Genomic DNA, 15,888 nt, shown 5'->3' on the forward strand with positions numbered 1-15,888 from the left:
ATGGACACCCAGCCTCCCCCTCCCCCGCTCCTGCTGCAGCCAGGCCGCATCTTGCTGTGGTTTGGAACCTTCTTGTGTCCTGTTCCACTCAGAAAGCCCACAGATTCTTGTGTTTCTGCAGACTTGGCCTCTAGGTTGGCTGGGCTGCAGAGCAGTCTTGCTTCTAGGTTGTCATGAGCTACGTGGCTTCCAGAGCTCTGGGGATTGGAAACAGACCCTCCTTAGAGGTAGAGCCCAGGTCTGGCCCTGCCTGAGCCAGAGGTGGCCAGGAGCGTTCAGGAGGGTAGAGTTTGCTGCCCGCAAGTCTTGCTTGTGAAACTCCGAACAAGGGCAGAGTCTGAATTGAGGGTGACCACCGCTCCGTGTCCTCCTTTACAGAAGCAGTCCTACTTCTCCACCGGCATCCTCGAGGGAGGCACGGCTGGAAACCCAGCACCTCCCTGCACCAGCTGCTCAGGGCTGCCTGGTCAGCTGCTTGAGAGGGCCCTGCTGGCCACAGCCCCCTAGGCCCACTCACTGTCGCTGGCCCTGCATGCCCCCGGCCCGACAGCTGTCGCCAGCTTCCTGGCTCGGGAGGGGCCCTTTGTGCCTTCGAGGAACGGTTTGCTAGCCGCTTTGCTTGCAGCCTACTTTTCCCACCAGAGGCGCCTGGCCCTGCCCGCCAGTCCTCAGGCCCACCCTGTCTCTGTCCACAGTGCCCTCAGCCAGCATGACCCGCCTGGCACGCTCCCGCACTGCATCCCTCACCAGTGCCAGCTCGGTGGATGGCAGCCGCCCACAGGCCTGCACCCACTCAGAGAGCAGCGAGGGGCTGGGCCAGGTCAACCACACCATGGAGGTGTCCTGTTGAAGCCCTCGATCCCGCTGACGACGCCCACCTGTCCGCCCACGTCGAGGCCCCACCGCCATCCTTGCGCCGGCTCATGTTCCCTTTAGTTTATTTTTGTGAGGACAAAGGGGAGGAAATGGGGTTCTGTTTGAAAAAAATGAGGGGATCTATCTTAGATCCTTCAGCGGAACAGTCTCCAGGTGTTTTGAGGGGCTCACTCCTCCCCACCCCATCTCACTCTCCGTGGTAACTTGGCCGACTTGACCCCTCTCATCTCACTCCCTGCGGCCCAGGCACAGGAGGGCAGGGCCATAGGGAGGGAGATTCTCTAAGGATCCAGGCCATTCCTGGGTGAGCCCTTGGGCAGGCATGTTTGCAGATGGGAGAGGCTTCGAGAGGGTGGTTACTGGGCCCACGGGGTGCAGGGCCAGCTCAGGCACTGGAGTGGGAGCCCTGGGAGACCCCTTCCCCCACTCTCCACCAAGCACACCCGTTTCTGTCTCATAGCACATGTGACAATCATCTGGACAATAGCCACAAGGGGGCGCACGGACCAGGCAGCCACTTTCCTGGTGCTCTCTGGGCCCAGCTGGTGCTGTAGGGCCAGGCAGGCAGGGGCGTCGGGGTTTCTCTGCCCAAGGAAGACAGAACATGGAGAACCGTGAGGGCAGGAACCCCACAGACCGTCCCTTCCAGCCCACACTCTGCCACCTCCTGGCCCTCTCCCGTTTCTGAGCCAAGGCCTCCCCGAGGCAGAAGTTGCCTGGTCGTCTGTCCCCACAGTGACCTGACTGGGGGTGAGGGAGAAGGAAGAGAGAGCCCATGTGTGGCGTGTGTGCCCTGAGAACATCGTGGTGACTGCCTTTGGGAGCCCGCAGGTGGCCAGAGGCAGGGGTAGCTGAGTTCCTGGAGACCCCTTTTTTGCCCCCAGGTTCCCCAGAGGGCAATGCCATCAGTAGCAGTGTGGTGTTTCAGGCAGAGCTCTGGCCAGGCTGTGCCAGCGTGTCCTGGAAGCATCACTAAGGAAGAGTGAGTTTATTCAGTCAACTGGCCCAAGGCAGCGAGACTTCTACAGTCCCATACCCCATAGCCCCCTGGGCTGGGGCTTACTAGGGGCTGATGATTCTGGACATGAACAAGAGCCAGGTAGAGGAGAAAGGCTTCCCCCACACCCCAGCCCCCTGCTGTCCCCTGAAGCCCAGGACTGTTGTGTGCTTTCCATCCACCCACCTTACCCTATAGCATCTTGCGGCCCAGAAACCAGAGCCATTTGTCTCAGATCCTAAATCAATGGTCACAAACCTCAAAACAGAGAGGGGAGAGAGCAATGAAAACATGAAGGGCTGTGGAGGGGGAGGGTTGTGGTGGGTGTTCTGAGGCTGAGAGGACACCTATATGCGTATTTCCTCTATACACATCACCCCCCTTCTGTAATCTTAAGCCATGACTAGCCTGGTGATGTGTTAGTTTGTGCCGAGTTCTACCCCCTCATGTGCTGCTTCTGAATACTGAATGTGACTGGTTGAAAGCTGGTAGAATTCATCCCTCTTACTGTAGATAGCACTGCAAATCTTGGAATTTTTTTTTTGTTTTTTGCTGTGTTTCCAGATGAAATATCTATAAATATCTATACATTATATATATAGATGTGTGTGTGTGCGCGTGTGTGTGTGTGTGTACATTGGGTCCTCCCATGTGTGGTGGTCCTCCGGAGGCTGTCTCTTTGGTCAAGGTGAACTTTTAATGTTTATTATTTTCTTCTCCGCACAAAGAGCCTAATTCTGTGTATTCTGGTGGCTGCTGTCATGAGATGACAAAATGTAAAACAAAATTCTAGTCAACGTAGAAAGAGTTAACTGTGCTGAAAAACTAATAAAGAACCTAAGAATTCCAGTGTGGTGATGCCATGCCCATCGTGGGAAGCTTTTGGAGTGACAGAATGTTTGGGCAGGGGCTGCTGGTGCTGCTTGGTTTGGGGTGAGGGTGCTAGGAGAGGATGGTCTTCACCCATCTTTCTATTTCCAGTACATGTCACATTATTTTACCAGTGAGAGGAGAGTGTGACAAACATTAAAAGCCTTATGTGCTAATTTCTGCTTAAACCCCTGACTCTGTGACAAAATACAGCTCTCCTCAGCCAGGCACGGTTGCTCAAGCCTGTAATCCCAGCACTTTGGGAGGCTGAGGCGGGCAGATCACTTGAGGCCAGCAGTTAAAGACCAGCCTGGGCAACACGGTGAAACCCTGTCTCTACTAAAAATACAAAAATTAGCCGGGCGTGGTGGCACGTGCCTGTAATCCCAGCTACTCGGGAGACTGAAGCAGAAGAATCTCTTGAACACGGGAGGCAGAGGTGGTAGTGAGCGGAGATCATGCCACTGCACTCCAGCCTGGGTGACAGAGTGAGACTCTGTCTCAAAATAAAAAACAAAATACAGCTCTCCAGAAAAAAAATGCCTTAAAAACAAAACAAAACACCCCTGCCCTCCAAATCTCTTGCCTGAGTCACTACATTCCTTCAAAGATAAATGACCTGTTCTTTGCCTTCTCCTAAACATACGATCATGTCTGACAGGGTTAATGATTATACTTCTGCAATCTATAACCAGATATACTTATCCCTAAACTTTGATATGATTTTACACATACTAAATCTTCAACTACATATAACCTAAACTAAAATACCCTGTTACAGCAGCCTCACAAGATTACTCCTGGGCTACAGGCCTCAGTCTATAGTCCTCAGTAAGGCTTCTAAATAAAACTAATTTTAATTATTTAAAAGCTTAATATTTTTTCTTTAGTCAACATACCAGCCCTTACATTAATCCTACAGGGTAGGTATTATCTTAGTTTCGCAGGTGAGGAGACTAAGCTTCAGGAAAAAGGATCTGCCTTAATAATAGACCAGGCCGGGCGCGATGGCTCACGCCTGTACTCCTAGCACTTTGGGAAGCCGAGGCGGGCGGATTGCCTGAGCTCAGGAGTTCCAGACCAGCCTGGGCAACACGGTGAAACCCCGACCCTACTAAAAATAAATACAAAAAATGAGCTGGGCGTGGCAGCCTACGCCTGTAGTCCCAGCTACTCGGGAGGCTGAGGCAGAACTGCTTGAACCCGGGAGGTGGAGGCTGCAGTGAGCCGAGACTGCACCACGCACTCCAGCCTGGGCGACAGATCGAGACTCCGTCTCCCCACCTCCCCAAAAAAGAGAAAAAAAAAAAAACACTGAGTGTTGAGCTCCGGCGTTGCTTGGTTTCAAAACCCATTCCTGTAACCTCGTTTATTTATTCACAGCCTCGTTTTCTTAAATTTAACAGCATGCTACTTCCCCAGGTTTAACCACCATTTGTTTTATTCATTTATTTACCCAATAGGTAGATATTGAGTCCTTACTATGTCAGCTAATAAAACCCACCACGTGCTATGCAGTCGATTAAAAAACGAGGATGTACTGGCAAATAAGGGCAGAGAGGATCTATTCTAGATCCAGGAGCCCTCTAGGCCACGCTATTCCGAAACACACACGAAAACTGCTCTGAACGCATACCACCAGTAAAACGATTCCATGGCCATCGGTAACAAGGAGTCGAGATCAGGAGGTCGCTGGCCGCCCAGATGCGTCGCTCACCACCGGCCGGCCGCCAGACCCTCGGCTTCCGATCCAGAAACCGTATTTTGTTCCTACACCCAGAAGGCAAGAAGCCTCAGCCCTCGGGGACAGACCAAAGGCCAGGGTTGTACCTGGCTCAGAACTAGGCTCCAAGCGGCACGGGACGCTCCTTCTGCACTCTGACCGCGCGAGAGCAATTGGAGATCCTGGACTCAAGATGTTTTCAGTAGGAACGATTCCAGCCAGCGCTAACACCGGCCGGTCTGCAGCGTGGACGCCAAAACAGGCACCACGTGGTTCCGGCGCCGGGGCGGGGCCAGAGACGCCGGAAGTGGCCGCGCGCTCCACGGGCCCACCGGGAGGCGCGCTTTCAGACCATGGCGAGCCAAACGAAGCGCCCACGGGTGAGTGGCGGGTGCGGGGTCCAGCCTTCTCCTTCGCGCCTCACCCCTCCTCCGCCCGCAGGGCCATGCGCCTGCGCCCCCTCCGCTCCCTCCCGCGGGTCCCGCGCCCCTCTCTGCTCGTCCCCACCTCCACCCAAAGCCCGTTCTGCGCGCGCGCGTCGCGGTCTCCTGCCGTTCCCAGCGGGCTCTCTGGGGCCGGGCCTGGTCACTGCGCGCACTTATCTCAGGTGGCGGGGCCTGTGGACGGCGGCGACCCGGATCCTGTGGCCGGCTTCCTGAACTGGTGCCGGCTGGTGGGGCTGGAGCTGAGTCCCAAGGTGAGCGAGCGAGCCGGCGGGCGGAGGACCTGCGGCCGGGCGCGGGCTGCCCTGACCAGCCCTCCTCCTGCTCAGGTGGCGGTCAGCCGGCAGGGCACGGTGGCCGGCTACGGCATGGTGGCCCGGGAGAGCGTGCAGGCCGGAGAGCTGCTGTTCGTGGTACCGCGGGCCGCGCTCCTGTCGCAGCACACCTGCTCCATTGGCAGCCTGCTGGAGCGAGGTGGGCACGGCGGCGGGCTAGGGCTCTGGGGCTGGGCGGGGCGGGTCCGCGAGGCCGCGCCGGGGCGCTCACACCTGTGTCTCCCTCAGAGCGAGGCGCGCTGCAGAGCCAGTCGGGCTGGGTGCCACTGCTGCTGGCGCTCCTCCACGAGCTGCAGGCCCCGGCCTCACGCTGGAGGCCGTACTTTGCGCTCTGGCCCGAGCTGGGCCGCTTGGAGCACCCGATGTTCTGGTGAGAACTTTGGGAGGGGTTGGGGAACGCCTGCACCGTAGCCTGCTGCAGGAAGTTTCCCCGCCACCCGCCCCTGCACCAGTCCTGCCCAGTAAAGTGTGTGAAGGGATGAAGGGAACCTGGGTGTGGGTGTCCCTGCAGGCCAGAGGAGGAGCGCCGGTGCCTGCTGCAGGGCACAGGCGTACCTGAGGCCGTGGAGAAGGATTTGGCCAACATCCGCAGCGAGTACCACTCCATCGTGCTGCCCTTCATGGAAGCCCACCCCGATCTCTTCAGCCTCAGGGTTCGCTCCCTAGAACTCTACCATCAGCTCGTGGCCCTTGTGATGGCCTATAGGTCAGTGGGTGGGGCCTCTGAGGACGGAACCCTTTTCTTTAGAACTGTAGAGAGGGACAAAAGGGGAAAAACAATGAAATCCACCCCCAATCCCTCACCCAAGACAGGACCTTAGCCAGGTTCTGTCAATGGCAGCTTTCAGGAACCACTGGAAGAGGAGGAGGATGAAAAGGAGCCCAACTCCCCAGTGATGGTGCCTGCTGCAGACATACTAAACCACTTAGCCAATCACAATGCCAATTTAGAATATTCTGCGGTGAGTGGAGTTCTTATTGGTGCACTAAGCATGATTCAAGCCATTGTGTTTTAGGCTCCATTCTTTTACTAATGCTACAAAATGAGTAGGTGAAATCAGCTCCTCCTGTATGTACTTTTAGTGTGCTTATTACTGTAGAATTATTTGAATGCAAAACATTTTAAAGTCCTCAAAGTAAGTTGGGGTTAACCCTCTGATAAACTATACTACCATCATTTATTTAGTGCTAGAGATTGGGTAGTCTGCATAGCCATGCTTCATTCCCTGCTGGCTGATCACATCAGTGAGCCCAGACTGTGTGTGGCTCTGTGGATAGCGGCCTGGAACAGTGAGAGTCTCCGTGTTTTGTAGGGATGAGGACATTCACAGGCCAGAGGTCTAAGATGATCCTAGAACTGGTATAAAGCTGTGTTTTTACCAGCTCTGTTCTATACGGAAAATTGCCTGAAAAGATGACACATTTATAGGATCGAAAATTAGTTAAGTATGGTTATTTCTTAATCCTTGCCTCCATTTTCCTTTCCCACTTTGATCTGCGAAAGTTTCATTCCCCCGCCCCACCCCGCGCCGAGAAGGAGTCTCGCTGTGTCACCCAGGCTGGAGTGCAGTGGCGTGATCTCAGCTCACTACAACTTCCGCCTCCCGGGTTCAAGCAATTCTCCCTGCTTCAACCTCCCAAGTAGCTGGGATTACAGGCTCCCGCCACCATGCCCGGCTAATTTTTGTATTTTTTAGTAGTGACAGCGTTTCGCCATGTTGGCCAGGCTGGTCTTGGAACTCCTGACCTCAGGTGATCCACCCACCTTGGCCTCCCAAAGTGCTGGGATTACAGGTGTGAGCCACCGCACCCGGCCAAAAATTTCATTTTTAAAGCTAGCAACTTTTTAAGTGCTGAAGAGGACTGTGCAGAAATCCACCCACTTAAACATGAAGCTGGCCTTTGAAAGTTAGCCTAACCCTTTTTTGTTTCACAGTTCAGGGTCTTAACAGGAACTAAAGGTAGAACTTTGGTAGCTAACAGCATCAGTCCCATGGCTGAACTACACCTGCTAAAGGCTCTTAAGTGGAAGTAATCTTCATGGGGCTGGCCCATGAAAGGCATGGCCCCAGCTTCTCCCTTTCACCTCAGAATTGTCTTCGGATGGTAGCCACTCAGCCCATTCCTAAAGGCCATGAGATTTTCAACACTTATGGGCAAATGGCTAACTGGCAACTGATTCATATGTACGGTTTTGTTGAACCATATCCTGACAACACAGATGACACAGCTGACATTCAGATGGTGACAGTTCGTGAGGCAGCATTACAGGGTGAGTGTATCGTTAACTCAATATTTGACACTGATGGTGTGTTATACCCACACCTCAGGTTAAACAGCTTTGCTAAATAGCAGTTGACTTTGTAGACTGGGTGGCAGACTAAAGAAAAAATGAGCCATTGGGTGTACTGAGCCTTTCACATTGCTGTTTCATCTACAGGAACAAAAACTGAAGCTGAAAGGCTCCTAGCGTATGAGCGCTGGGATTTCCTATGCAAACTGGAGATGGTAGGGGAAGAAGGAGCCTTTGTGATAGGGAGGGAGGAGGTGCTAACTGAAGAGGAGCTGATCACCACACTAAAGGTAAAGGGCTGAAAATGGCCATTTAATGCTGATAATCTAAGTATTTAAAGCAAAACAGCTAGAAAATGAGGAAATGTGGGGTTTTTAATAAATGCTAAGATGGGTTTAATCTCCTGAATCATTTTGGAAGTACAAAAGTAGTACATCCTAATTAAAGGGCTCTGTGGTTGTTTCTAGGTACTGTGCATGCCTGCTGAGGAGTTCAGAGAGCTTAAAGACCAGGATGGAGGGGGAGATAATAAAAGGGAAGAGGGCAGCCTGACGATCACAAATATTCCCAAGCTCAAAGCATCGTGGAGACAGCTGCTACGAAACAGTGTTCTATTGACCTTACAGACCTATGCCACAGACTTAAAAACTGACCAAGATTTACTCAGTAATAAGGAAGTCTATGCCCAACTCAGCTGGAGGGAACAGCAAGCCTTACAGGTTCGCTATGGTCAGAAGATGATCTTACATCAGTTGTTGGAACTGACACAAGTTGGCAGTTTCCCTGTTCCCTGAAGGAACAGCAATAAGAACTTTTATTCTAAGCTAGTACTCATTGATGTTTGAAAAAGGGAAAATTTGGATCTTTTTCTTATTAAACACCAAGAGGAAAAGTAGCAAACGTGGTGTGCTAGGATAAACTGAGGTAAGGGTGATGTGTTTTAGGATTGAGAACAGCAGACTTGGGAATCACTGCTAATTGTTAAAGCATGTTACAGCTATTTTGTTCTGTTTTAACGAAAGCCAGTGGAAATATGGTAGTAATAGGTCGTCTTGTTGTGTTTCAGCATTTCATAATAGACTTGGTGGTAGACCCTGGTTTAAATCTAAGTCTAGTTTGAGGAAATCACTTAACCTTTATTTAAAAGACTGGATTTAATAAGCTGTGTAACTGACACTCAATGATCAGTTACCCGAAGTTCACTCTAGATGGCACAAACCACCCCTCAGGGAATAAACCCTAAGACATCACTCATGGAGGACTTCAATTATTTAATTTTGAACTATTTTGTCCTCTCTGGCTGTAAAACTTGACAGTCATGAAAGGTAAGGCAAATTTTAAGTGGGTTAAGTTTTAAAATACACATCTACTCATTTTCTTTAAAAAGAAAAAATACCAAAATACCTGGCGGGTATTAAAACTGGGCATTTTAAATTCTGTTTAACCAGAGAAACCTGCTCCAGCAATTTTCCAGTGTTGAAATAGGAAGAAAAAGGGTTTCCTTAAACATGCCAGCTTAGTTAGTGGGAATGACCTATCATTCAGCAAGTAGTTGATGGTCCCCCATGGCCCCAAGGTCTGCAAGGCTGGACTGTCCACTTTTCCTCCTCACCACCAGCACTGGCTGCTGCTACTGAGAAAGGCACAGTGGACTCGTGTGTGTCATGACTTTAATGGTTAGCTACAGTATGCATACACATACAAGAAGTAGGGGAGCTGAAGCCCGGGAAAAGGCTACAAAATACAGCACAGGGACCAATACATTTGCAAAACATTCAAAACCCTTATTAAAAGGGGCTGTATTGGTCCTTTCAACTTTGTCATTATTTAGCTTAGCCTGTATGGCCATTCATTGGGGTAATGGGGAGAACAATTAATGAGATTTGTTTCCCTTTCCTATATTCCCACTGTTTTTAAGTTTCAGAAGAGGGATGTAGGGGTGAGGGTAGGGGGTGGGCTTTAGGCCTGGTCTAGTTTCCCTTTATATAAAGAGCTGACCCCCATCTCACGCGGCTGAGGTGTGTAATCCCCAAAATAAGTAAGATGGTACAAATGCAGTCAGCTTTGGAATGGGTTTGGGTAGAGAAAAACAGAAACTCATGGGATTCCAATTGTGAGCCCTTCCCATGTTCCCAGACATATCAAATTCTAGCACATCCACATTTTTAATAACTTAGTGATTTTTAAGGTCCCCTGTCCACATTAAAAAAATAAGTTACATAATATTCAAACTGGCTTTTTGCTATTCTTTGGGACACCAGGAATGTCAGAGGACATGGAGCTATGCCCTCAGACAAGTGCATGGCATCAGCTGCCTCTTTATTACAAGGTACCAGTTTATGTACTTGCCTTGGACACAGCTTGCACAAAGCCAAGAAGTTCCAGACAAAGGTTTTCTCTTTCATGTATTTACACAAGTTCAAAATGATATTCACAGCATCTTCTAAATTTTGGCCAAGAGTCAAAAAAATGCATTTAAACTTTGGAACGTGCCCACATAAGACAGGAGGCTGATCCCAACAGTAGTTGGGGCAGATACCCGCAAACCAAAGGGCTGGGAAAGTCAGGAAGAGCTGAAAGGATTCTTCAGTTTGTGAACTCGGTGCAGTGAGACCTCTAGGCTGACACACGTACAACGGAGATGCAGTTTCATCTAACTGGCACCTGTCCCTTCCATTACTTGCTGGGCCTGCTTCTGTCCCATGCAGCACTGTGCGACCGACTGGAATAACCTGAAGGATGAAGACAGTTACAAATCTGTGATTAAAGAGTAGGCCTAACAATACCCTGCATCTCATTCAACTACTAATCACTGACCCAACCTAGAGACAAATAAGGTTTTCAGTCTCCAGTCTCATTCCTAGACAATTAAAAATTACTTTGAACTCACTTTTCGATTTCTGGGGCACAGTGTACAAATTCATGGTTCCAGAACTTAAACGCTGGGTTTTTAATCAGCTCAATGAAGGTAATAAGAAGACCCCAAGGATGTGGCCTATTTACAATCAACCGTTCCAAGAGAACTCTGGGAAAGGGGAGAAAAGAGCTAGTTAATGCAGAGAAGCATACAAATTCATGATGATTCTTCCATTACTCTTTTTTCTAACTTCTCCCTGATTATTAAACCACAGGCAAAAGTTTTCACCTTTAGTAGTAAAGACAGGTGGATTAATCAATGTACTCCAAATGGCATGGGATGGAATACCTGGGTTTGAACCTTGCTCTTAGCCCTAGAAGACTAAGTATTAATGTAAAGTGCAGATAATGGTATCTACCTCAGAACTGTTCAGAATAAGGGGTGATGGGGGAGAGGAAGCCACATAAAGCCCAGAGTACATGACACACAAAGTTAGTACAAAAAGTAGTAATTTACAGAATAAGCTCCCAGGCCAGGCATAGTGGCTCATGCCTGTAATCCCAGCACTTTGGGAGGCTGAGGCAGGTGGATCACCTGAGGTCAGGAGTTCAAGACCAACCTGGCCAACATAGTGAAACCACGTCTCTGCTACAAATACAAAAATTAGGCATGGTGGCACATGCCTGTAATCCCAGCAGTCGGAGGCCGAGGCAGGAGAATCACTTGAACCTGGTAGGTGGGAAGTTGTGGTGGGCCGAGATCATGCCACTATACTCCAGCCTGGGCGACAGAGACTCTGTCTCAAATAAATAAGCAAGCAAGCTCACTCTCAATGAAAAGTAAGGAAATAGAAAATAAGAATTCTAACACTGCAGGCTGGACGTGGTGGCTCACGCCTGTAATCCCAGTACTCTGGGAGGCTGAGACGGGTGGATCACAAGGTCAGGAGTTGAAGACCAGCCTGGCCAAGATGGTGAAACCCCGTCTCTACTAAAAATGCAACAAATTAACCAGGCGTGGTGGCAGGTGCCTATAATCCCAGCTACTCAGAAGGCTGAGGCAGAGAATTGCTTGAACCCAGGAGGAAGAGGTTGTAGAGAGCCGACATTGAAGCACTGCACTCCAGCCTGGGCGACAAAGCGAGACTCTCAAAAGAATTCTAACATTGCTAGTGCACGTGTAAACTGGTAAAATTTTTCTGAATGCCAGTATTGGCTTTTATATCCTTTCACATACCAACTGTACATGAAGCATAACAAAGATTACAAGCCCAAGGCGACTTACTGCAGCTTTATATAAACAAAATGGATCATCATCATCTAAGCATCCAATAAGATATTAAATTTTAGTACACAAAGGAATACCATATTTAGCATCATAGGTATTATTAGGCAAATGAGCAAGTTTTAAGAGTCTAGCCCAATTTTTAAAGTGTTTGTGTGTGTGTGTATATATATATATCACAATCTCTCTAATGCTATATATATAGTCTAGGCACTCCGGCAACAGATTCCTAACTATTGTTATTTCCTGTTATTGCTACTGCTTTCAACCCAGAGGTAATGAGGAAAAGTCCAAGGTCCTTAACACAGTCTTCCATAGGCATGCATGATTTAGGACTGGTTATCACCACCAACTCAGAGAAACTCCTGACCTTTAATCAAAATGTGCCTTGTGGTGTAAACTACTTTTCATTTAAGCCATGATTACGATTTACAATGCTCTACTTGTGATACATGTTCATCAGAATGAGTATTAGGAGGGCAGCAACCATCCCCATTTTGCTCACAATTGTATCCCACACTTAACACATTATTGGACATGTAAAAGATTTTCACTGAAGGCCAGGTGCAGTGGCTCACACCTGTAATGCCAGCATTTTGGGAGGCTGAGGTGGGCGGATCGTGAAACCCCATCTCTACTAAAATACAAAAATTAGCTGGGCATGGTGGCGGGTGCCTGGAATCCCAGCTACTTGAGAGGCTAAGGCACGAGAAAGGTTGAACCTGGGAGGTGGAGGTTGCATTGAGCCAAGATCGCACCATTGCATTCCAGTGACAGAGCAACACTCCATCTCCCAAAAAAAAAAAAAAAAAAAAAAAAAAAAGCAAAAACACCCAAACCAACCAAACAATAGATTTTCACTGAACACTGAAAGCATAGAGAATTTAAAAAAAAAAAAAAAAAAAAAGAATTTAAGATGAAAGGAAGAAAACCCTTTTGAAGCATTTAAAAAATAAGCTGCTTTCTTACCTTGTGATCTGTTCTTGGATGGCTTCTGTATTGGCCTCTGCAAAAAGGTACAGCATGGTGCAACTGAAGTAGTGAGTGTGGCTATTTGGGTACCGGAGCTGATTTGCAATTGCATTCAAAAAGAGATAGCGACCTAGAAATTAAGAAACCTTGACTTAGGACTTAGTCTGAAAGGCCAACATGGGAAAACAGTTCTAACTGGCTAGGGTTTGGGTTTCTGACAGAGGCTTTCAAATTAATCTTTGGTTTAAAGCAGTGGTTCTCGGGACCCCGAAGAGTTCTCATTTCTGTGAGTTTTATTTCAGTATTTTCCACATTAGAAATTAGGTTTTTTTAAATATTCATTTTTAAAAACAGACCCACTATATGCTAATATAAGTAACATGAACTATTTTCTGGTGACACTCATCACTACGTTTTTCTACATTTTGCAGATCTCTAAGTCTTGCTTAATAAAAGACAACTGGATTTTCATTTCTGCTTCTGTGTTCAACTTGTTACAGTATATTTCATGTAACCTCTGAGAAATTCAACTGTACACATGACAGAATAGACCCAAAAATGTAAATGTTGTTTTATGATGAAAACAGTTTTGGGCCGGGCGGGGTGGCTCACGCCTGTAATCCCAGCACTTTGGGAGGCTGAGCCAAGTGGATCACTTGAGATGAGGGGCTCAAGAACAGCCTGGCCAACATGGTGAAACCCCATCTCTACTAAAAATACAGAAAAATAAGCTGGGCGTGATGGCACGTGCCTGTAATCCCAGCTCCTCGGGGCTGAGGCAGGAGAATCGCTTGAACCCAGGAGGCGGAAGTTGTGGTGAGCCGATATTTAGCCACTGCCTTCCAGCCTGGGTAAGACAGCAAGACTCTATTGCTTTAAAAAAAAACAAAAACAAAAAACGGTTTTGACCTCACAGCCCTCCTAAAAAGGTCTTGACACCCTAAGGGTACCCAGCCCACATTTTGAGAACCATTAATCTAAACTACATCGGAGTAAGTATTATCTTAATTTGGTTTGGTTGTCTGCCTCTGCTTGACATTACTCGTGTTTGTGAGTCTACCACAGTGACACGTTTCTCTAAAGGCTTCCTTCCTTTTATTGCCGAGCTCTGGACGTGATGGTATTCAATTTTGTTATATCTTGAATTTAAGCTGTCTTAAATCCATCCCACATACAGGCATGCAGCATATATGCAACAATAATGTATCTCTCAAGAATCAATAAGCAAAGTTAAAGAGTAGTGTCCCCCTAAAATATATGTATGCAAAAACTAGACAGGACTGCACAACTAGTTAGCACCTAACTGGGGTCTCTATTATATAAGATACACATAGAGGACCAAAAGAAATGTAGCTCAAGCGGAAAAGCTGCAACCTGCAACAGGAGTTATACTGTGAGCTTTTTGCAGAACAGGAGAGTCCTATTTATTAATCTTTATACATGAACATTTAACAAGATACCTGCCAAACAGGCACCAATAAAAATGCTATTATATAAGGCAGCCTAACAAAACAATGTAACAAGAACCTATGTTTAAAGGGACTTTATTTTCACACTGAAAAACTTCAGTCACATACACCAAAACTGATACTGCATGATTCTGGATAATTCTTTCCTTTATGCTTTTTTGTATTTTCTGCACTGAGCAGATAATGTCCAATTAAAGATAAAATAATCAGCCAGACCTGTAAATAAATATACTGACAGAACATTCCTTCAACTATTGTGGCTTGAAGCATTTTTACATTTTTGTGATCAGACTGTAGCAAAAAGCACAGAGAACTCTACTCTGAAAACTGGCAGGTTTCACTCACCCTCAGTGTCCAAGTCCACAGCCAAATTCTGGAAGATATCCATGTGTGCTGAATGAGTGATGGTGCTCATTGAAGGCGTGCTGCCCTTGTTGTGGATGTGTGCAATGGCCTGAGTCCCGACATAGAGCACCAGTGCATTGATGAGCTGGAGGTTGTAGCGATTCCCAGGTTCATTGGATACCTTAAAATGAGCAAAACAGAACTCTTTATGCTTACTCCTGCAGAGGACCAATTCTAGCACCAGTATTTCTAAACCCTTCTTACACCTTCATGGAAAGGCTGAACATTCACGGTGATTCACTTGCTCGAATTTTTGAGATTATTTAACAAATACACAGATGCTCCAAAAGTGGTTGTATCAGTAAGAGAAATGTGATTTCCCTCAGAAAGCCAAAGCTTCTATCACTGTACTCAAGGCACAACTCTAAAGTTTATAAAATCAAAATATGCACTGTGTCAATTAAAGATTTGGAGAGAAAGTTGTAGTTGCATGGCATATACAGATTGTAAATATATAACTTTCAAAATACCCTACAGAGAAATGTAAATCAGCATCCACATATTCAGAAAAACCCTGGAAGTACCAACAGCTAATGACTGTCAGTGGTCTACTCTTATAGGGCTGTCTCGTCCAAAGCTGTAGCAAAATATCACTGATGAAATGAACTAGTAAAATACATAAATCCAGTTAACCTCACCCAACTGATGGACATGACAATAAAAGACTAACTCCCAAATGGACCACACACAGAACCATACATAGAAAGTGCTTTCTATGGAAGACATAGCTGAGTTTTAAGCCAAACCAATTAACCTGTAGGTTGCTGCGCAGATCAGACAGAAAAGTGACTGGTGATCGAGTTTTAAGATAGGAATCCAAATCCTTTTTGAACTGAGGTGGCATTACTCCAGTGAAATTGGTGAGAATCCGGGGAGCAATGTTAATTTCACTCAACATGTCCACCTGCCACAGATAAAATGCAAGAATCACAAGCAGAGTCATTTTTATTAGTAAATTACATCTATGCTAAAAAGTGATGGGACTGTTTTTCTAAAACTAGATACACTATAAATGCCTTGAAGGGCACAGCTGCCACATTTTATTACTTTAATCAGTCTTTCTTTCTTTAGAAGAATCTTGGTACAAAATGATAAAAATTTCTCACTCCATAATGTTTTTCCTTTCCAGAAGCAAGATACCTTTTGGGCAAAGGTCTAATTTGCACAACTGACTGACTTTTCCTGGACTTGGATTTCAAAATAATAATCCAGAATAACATTCCTCACTCACCAAGAGTCTTTGAAAAGAAGCCCCAGCAAGACAAGACATCACACTTACTCCTTTTTTAAAAAAAAAAAAAAAAATGAAGCCGGGCGCGGTGGCTTATGCCTGTAATCCCAGCATTTTAGGAGGCCAAGGCAGG

General features: G+C 47.3%; 3 protein-coding genes across 10 annotated transcripts in view; 2 read left to right on the top strand and 1 right to left on the bottom strand.

Moving 5' to 3' along the window:
• Positions 1–2,917, top strand: part of NDRG4 (NDRG family member 4) — a 50,079-nt gene extending 47,162 nt beyond the window's left edge. For 5 of the 7 annotated variants that reach the window (XM_011993995.1, XM_011993994.1, XM_011993999.1 and 2 more), the window contains one exon: positions 696–2,722. In XM_011993995.1, the coding sequence (XP_011849385.1) occupies positions 696–850 (155 nt within the window). In that variant the 3' untranslated portion in view covers positions 851–2,722. Of the gene's footprint in view, positions 1–695 lie in introns of all 7 variants that reach the window. The other 2 variants (XM_011994000.1, XM_011993998.1) reach the window with 2 other exon arrangements.
• A 1,849-nt stretch (positions 2,918–4,766) lies between these two features.
• On the top strand, positions 4,767–9,031 carry SETD6 (SET domain containing 6). 2 transcript variants are annotated; one of them, XM_011994002.1, is made up of 9 exons: positions 4,767–4,846; positions 5,074–5,163; positions 5,239–5,383; positions 5,473–5,614; positions 5,756–5,950; positions 6,086–6,206; positions 7,336–7,516; positions 7,685–7,827; positions 8,005–9,031. In XM_011994002.1, exons 1-9 carry the CDS (start codon positions 4,820–4,822, stop codon positions 8,329–8,331), a joined length of 1,371 nt encoding a protein of 456 aa, XP_011849392.1. In that variant the 5' UTR covers positions 4,767–4,819; the 3' UTR covers positions 8,332–9,031. The 2 variants fall into 2 exon arrangements, with proteins under 2 accessions (XP_011849392.1, XP_011849391.1); XM_011994001.1 differs by having other exon boundaries at positions 5,074–5,383.
• An 885-nt stretch (positions 9,032–9,916) lies between these two features.
• CNOT1 (CCR4-NOT transcription complex, subunit 1) overlaps positions 9,917–15,888 on the bottom strand; it is a 124,702-nt gene continuing 118,730 nt past the window's right edge. Inside the window, exons 45-49 of the mRNA XM_011994009.1 lie at positions 15,279–15,428; positions 14,465–14,645; positions 12,648–12,780; positions 10,428–10,562; positions 9,917–10,269 (exon numbers count right to left, since the gene is read on the bottom strand). Coding sequence (XP_011849399.1) covers positions 10,191–10,269; positions 10,428–10,562; positions 12,648–12,780; positions 14,465–14,645; positions 15,279–15,428 — 678 coding nt within the window. The 3' untranslated portion in view covers positions 9,917–10,190. The remainder of the gene's footprint in view (positions 10,270–10,427; positions 10,563–12,647; positions 12,781–14,464; positions 14,646–15,278; positions 15,429–15,888) is intronic.

Source organism: Mandrillus leucophaeus, unplaced genomic scaffold, assembly GCF_000951045.1.
Source record: "Mandrillus leucophaeus isolate KB7577 unplaced genomic scaffold, Mleu.le_1.0 Scaffold44, whole genome shotgun sequence".
In the NCBI taxonomy this organism is placed as follows: domain Eukaryota; kingdom Metazoa; phylum Chordata; class Mammalia; order Primates; family Cercopithecidae; genus Mandrillus; species Mandrillus leucophaeus.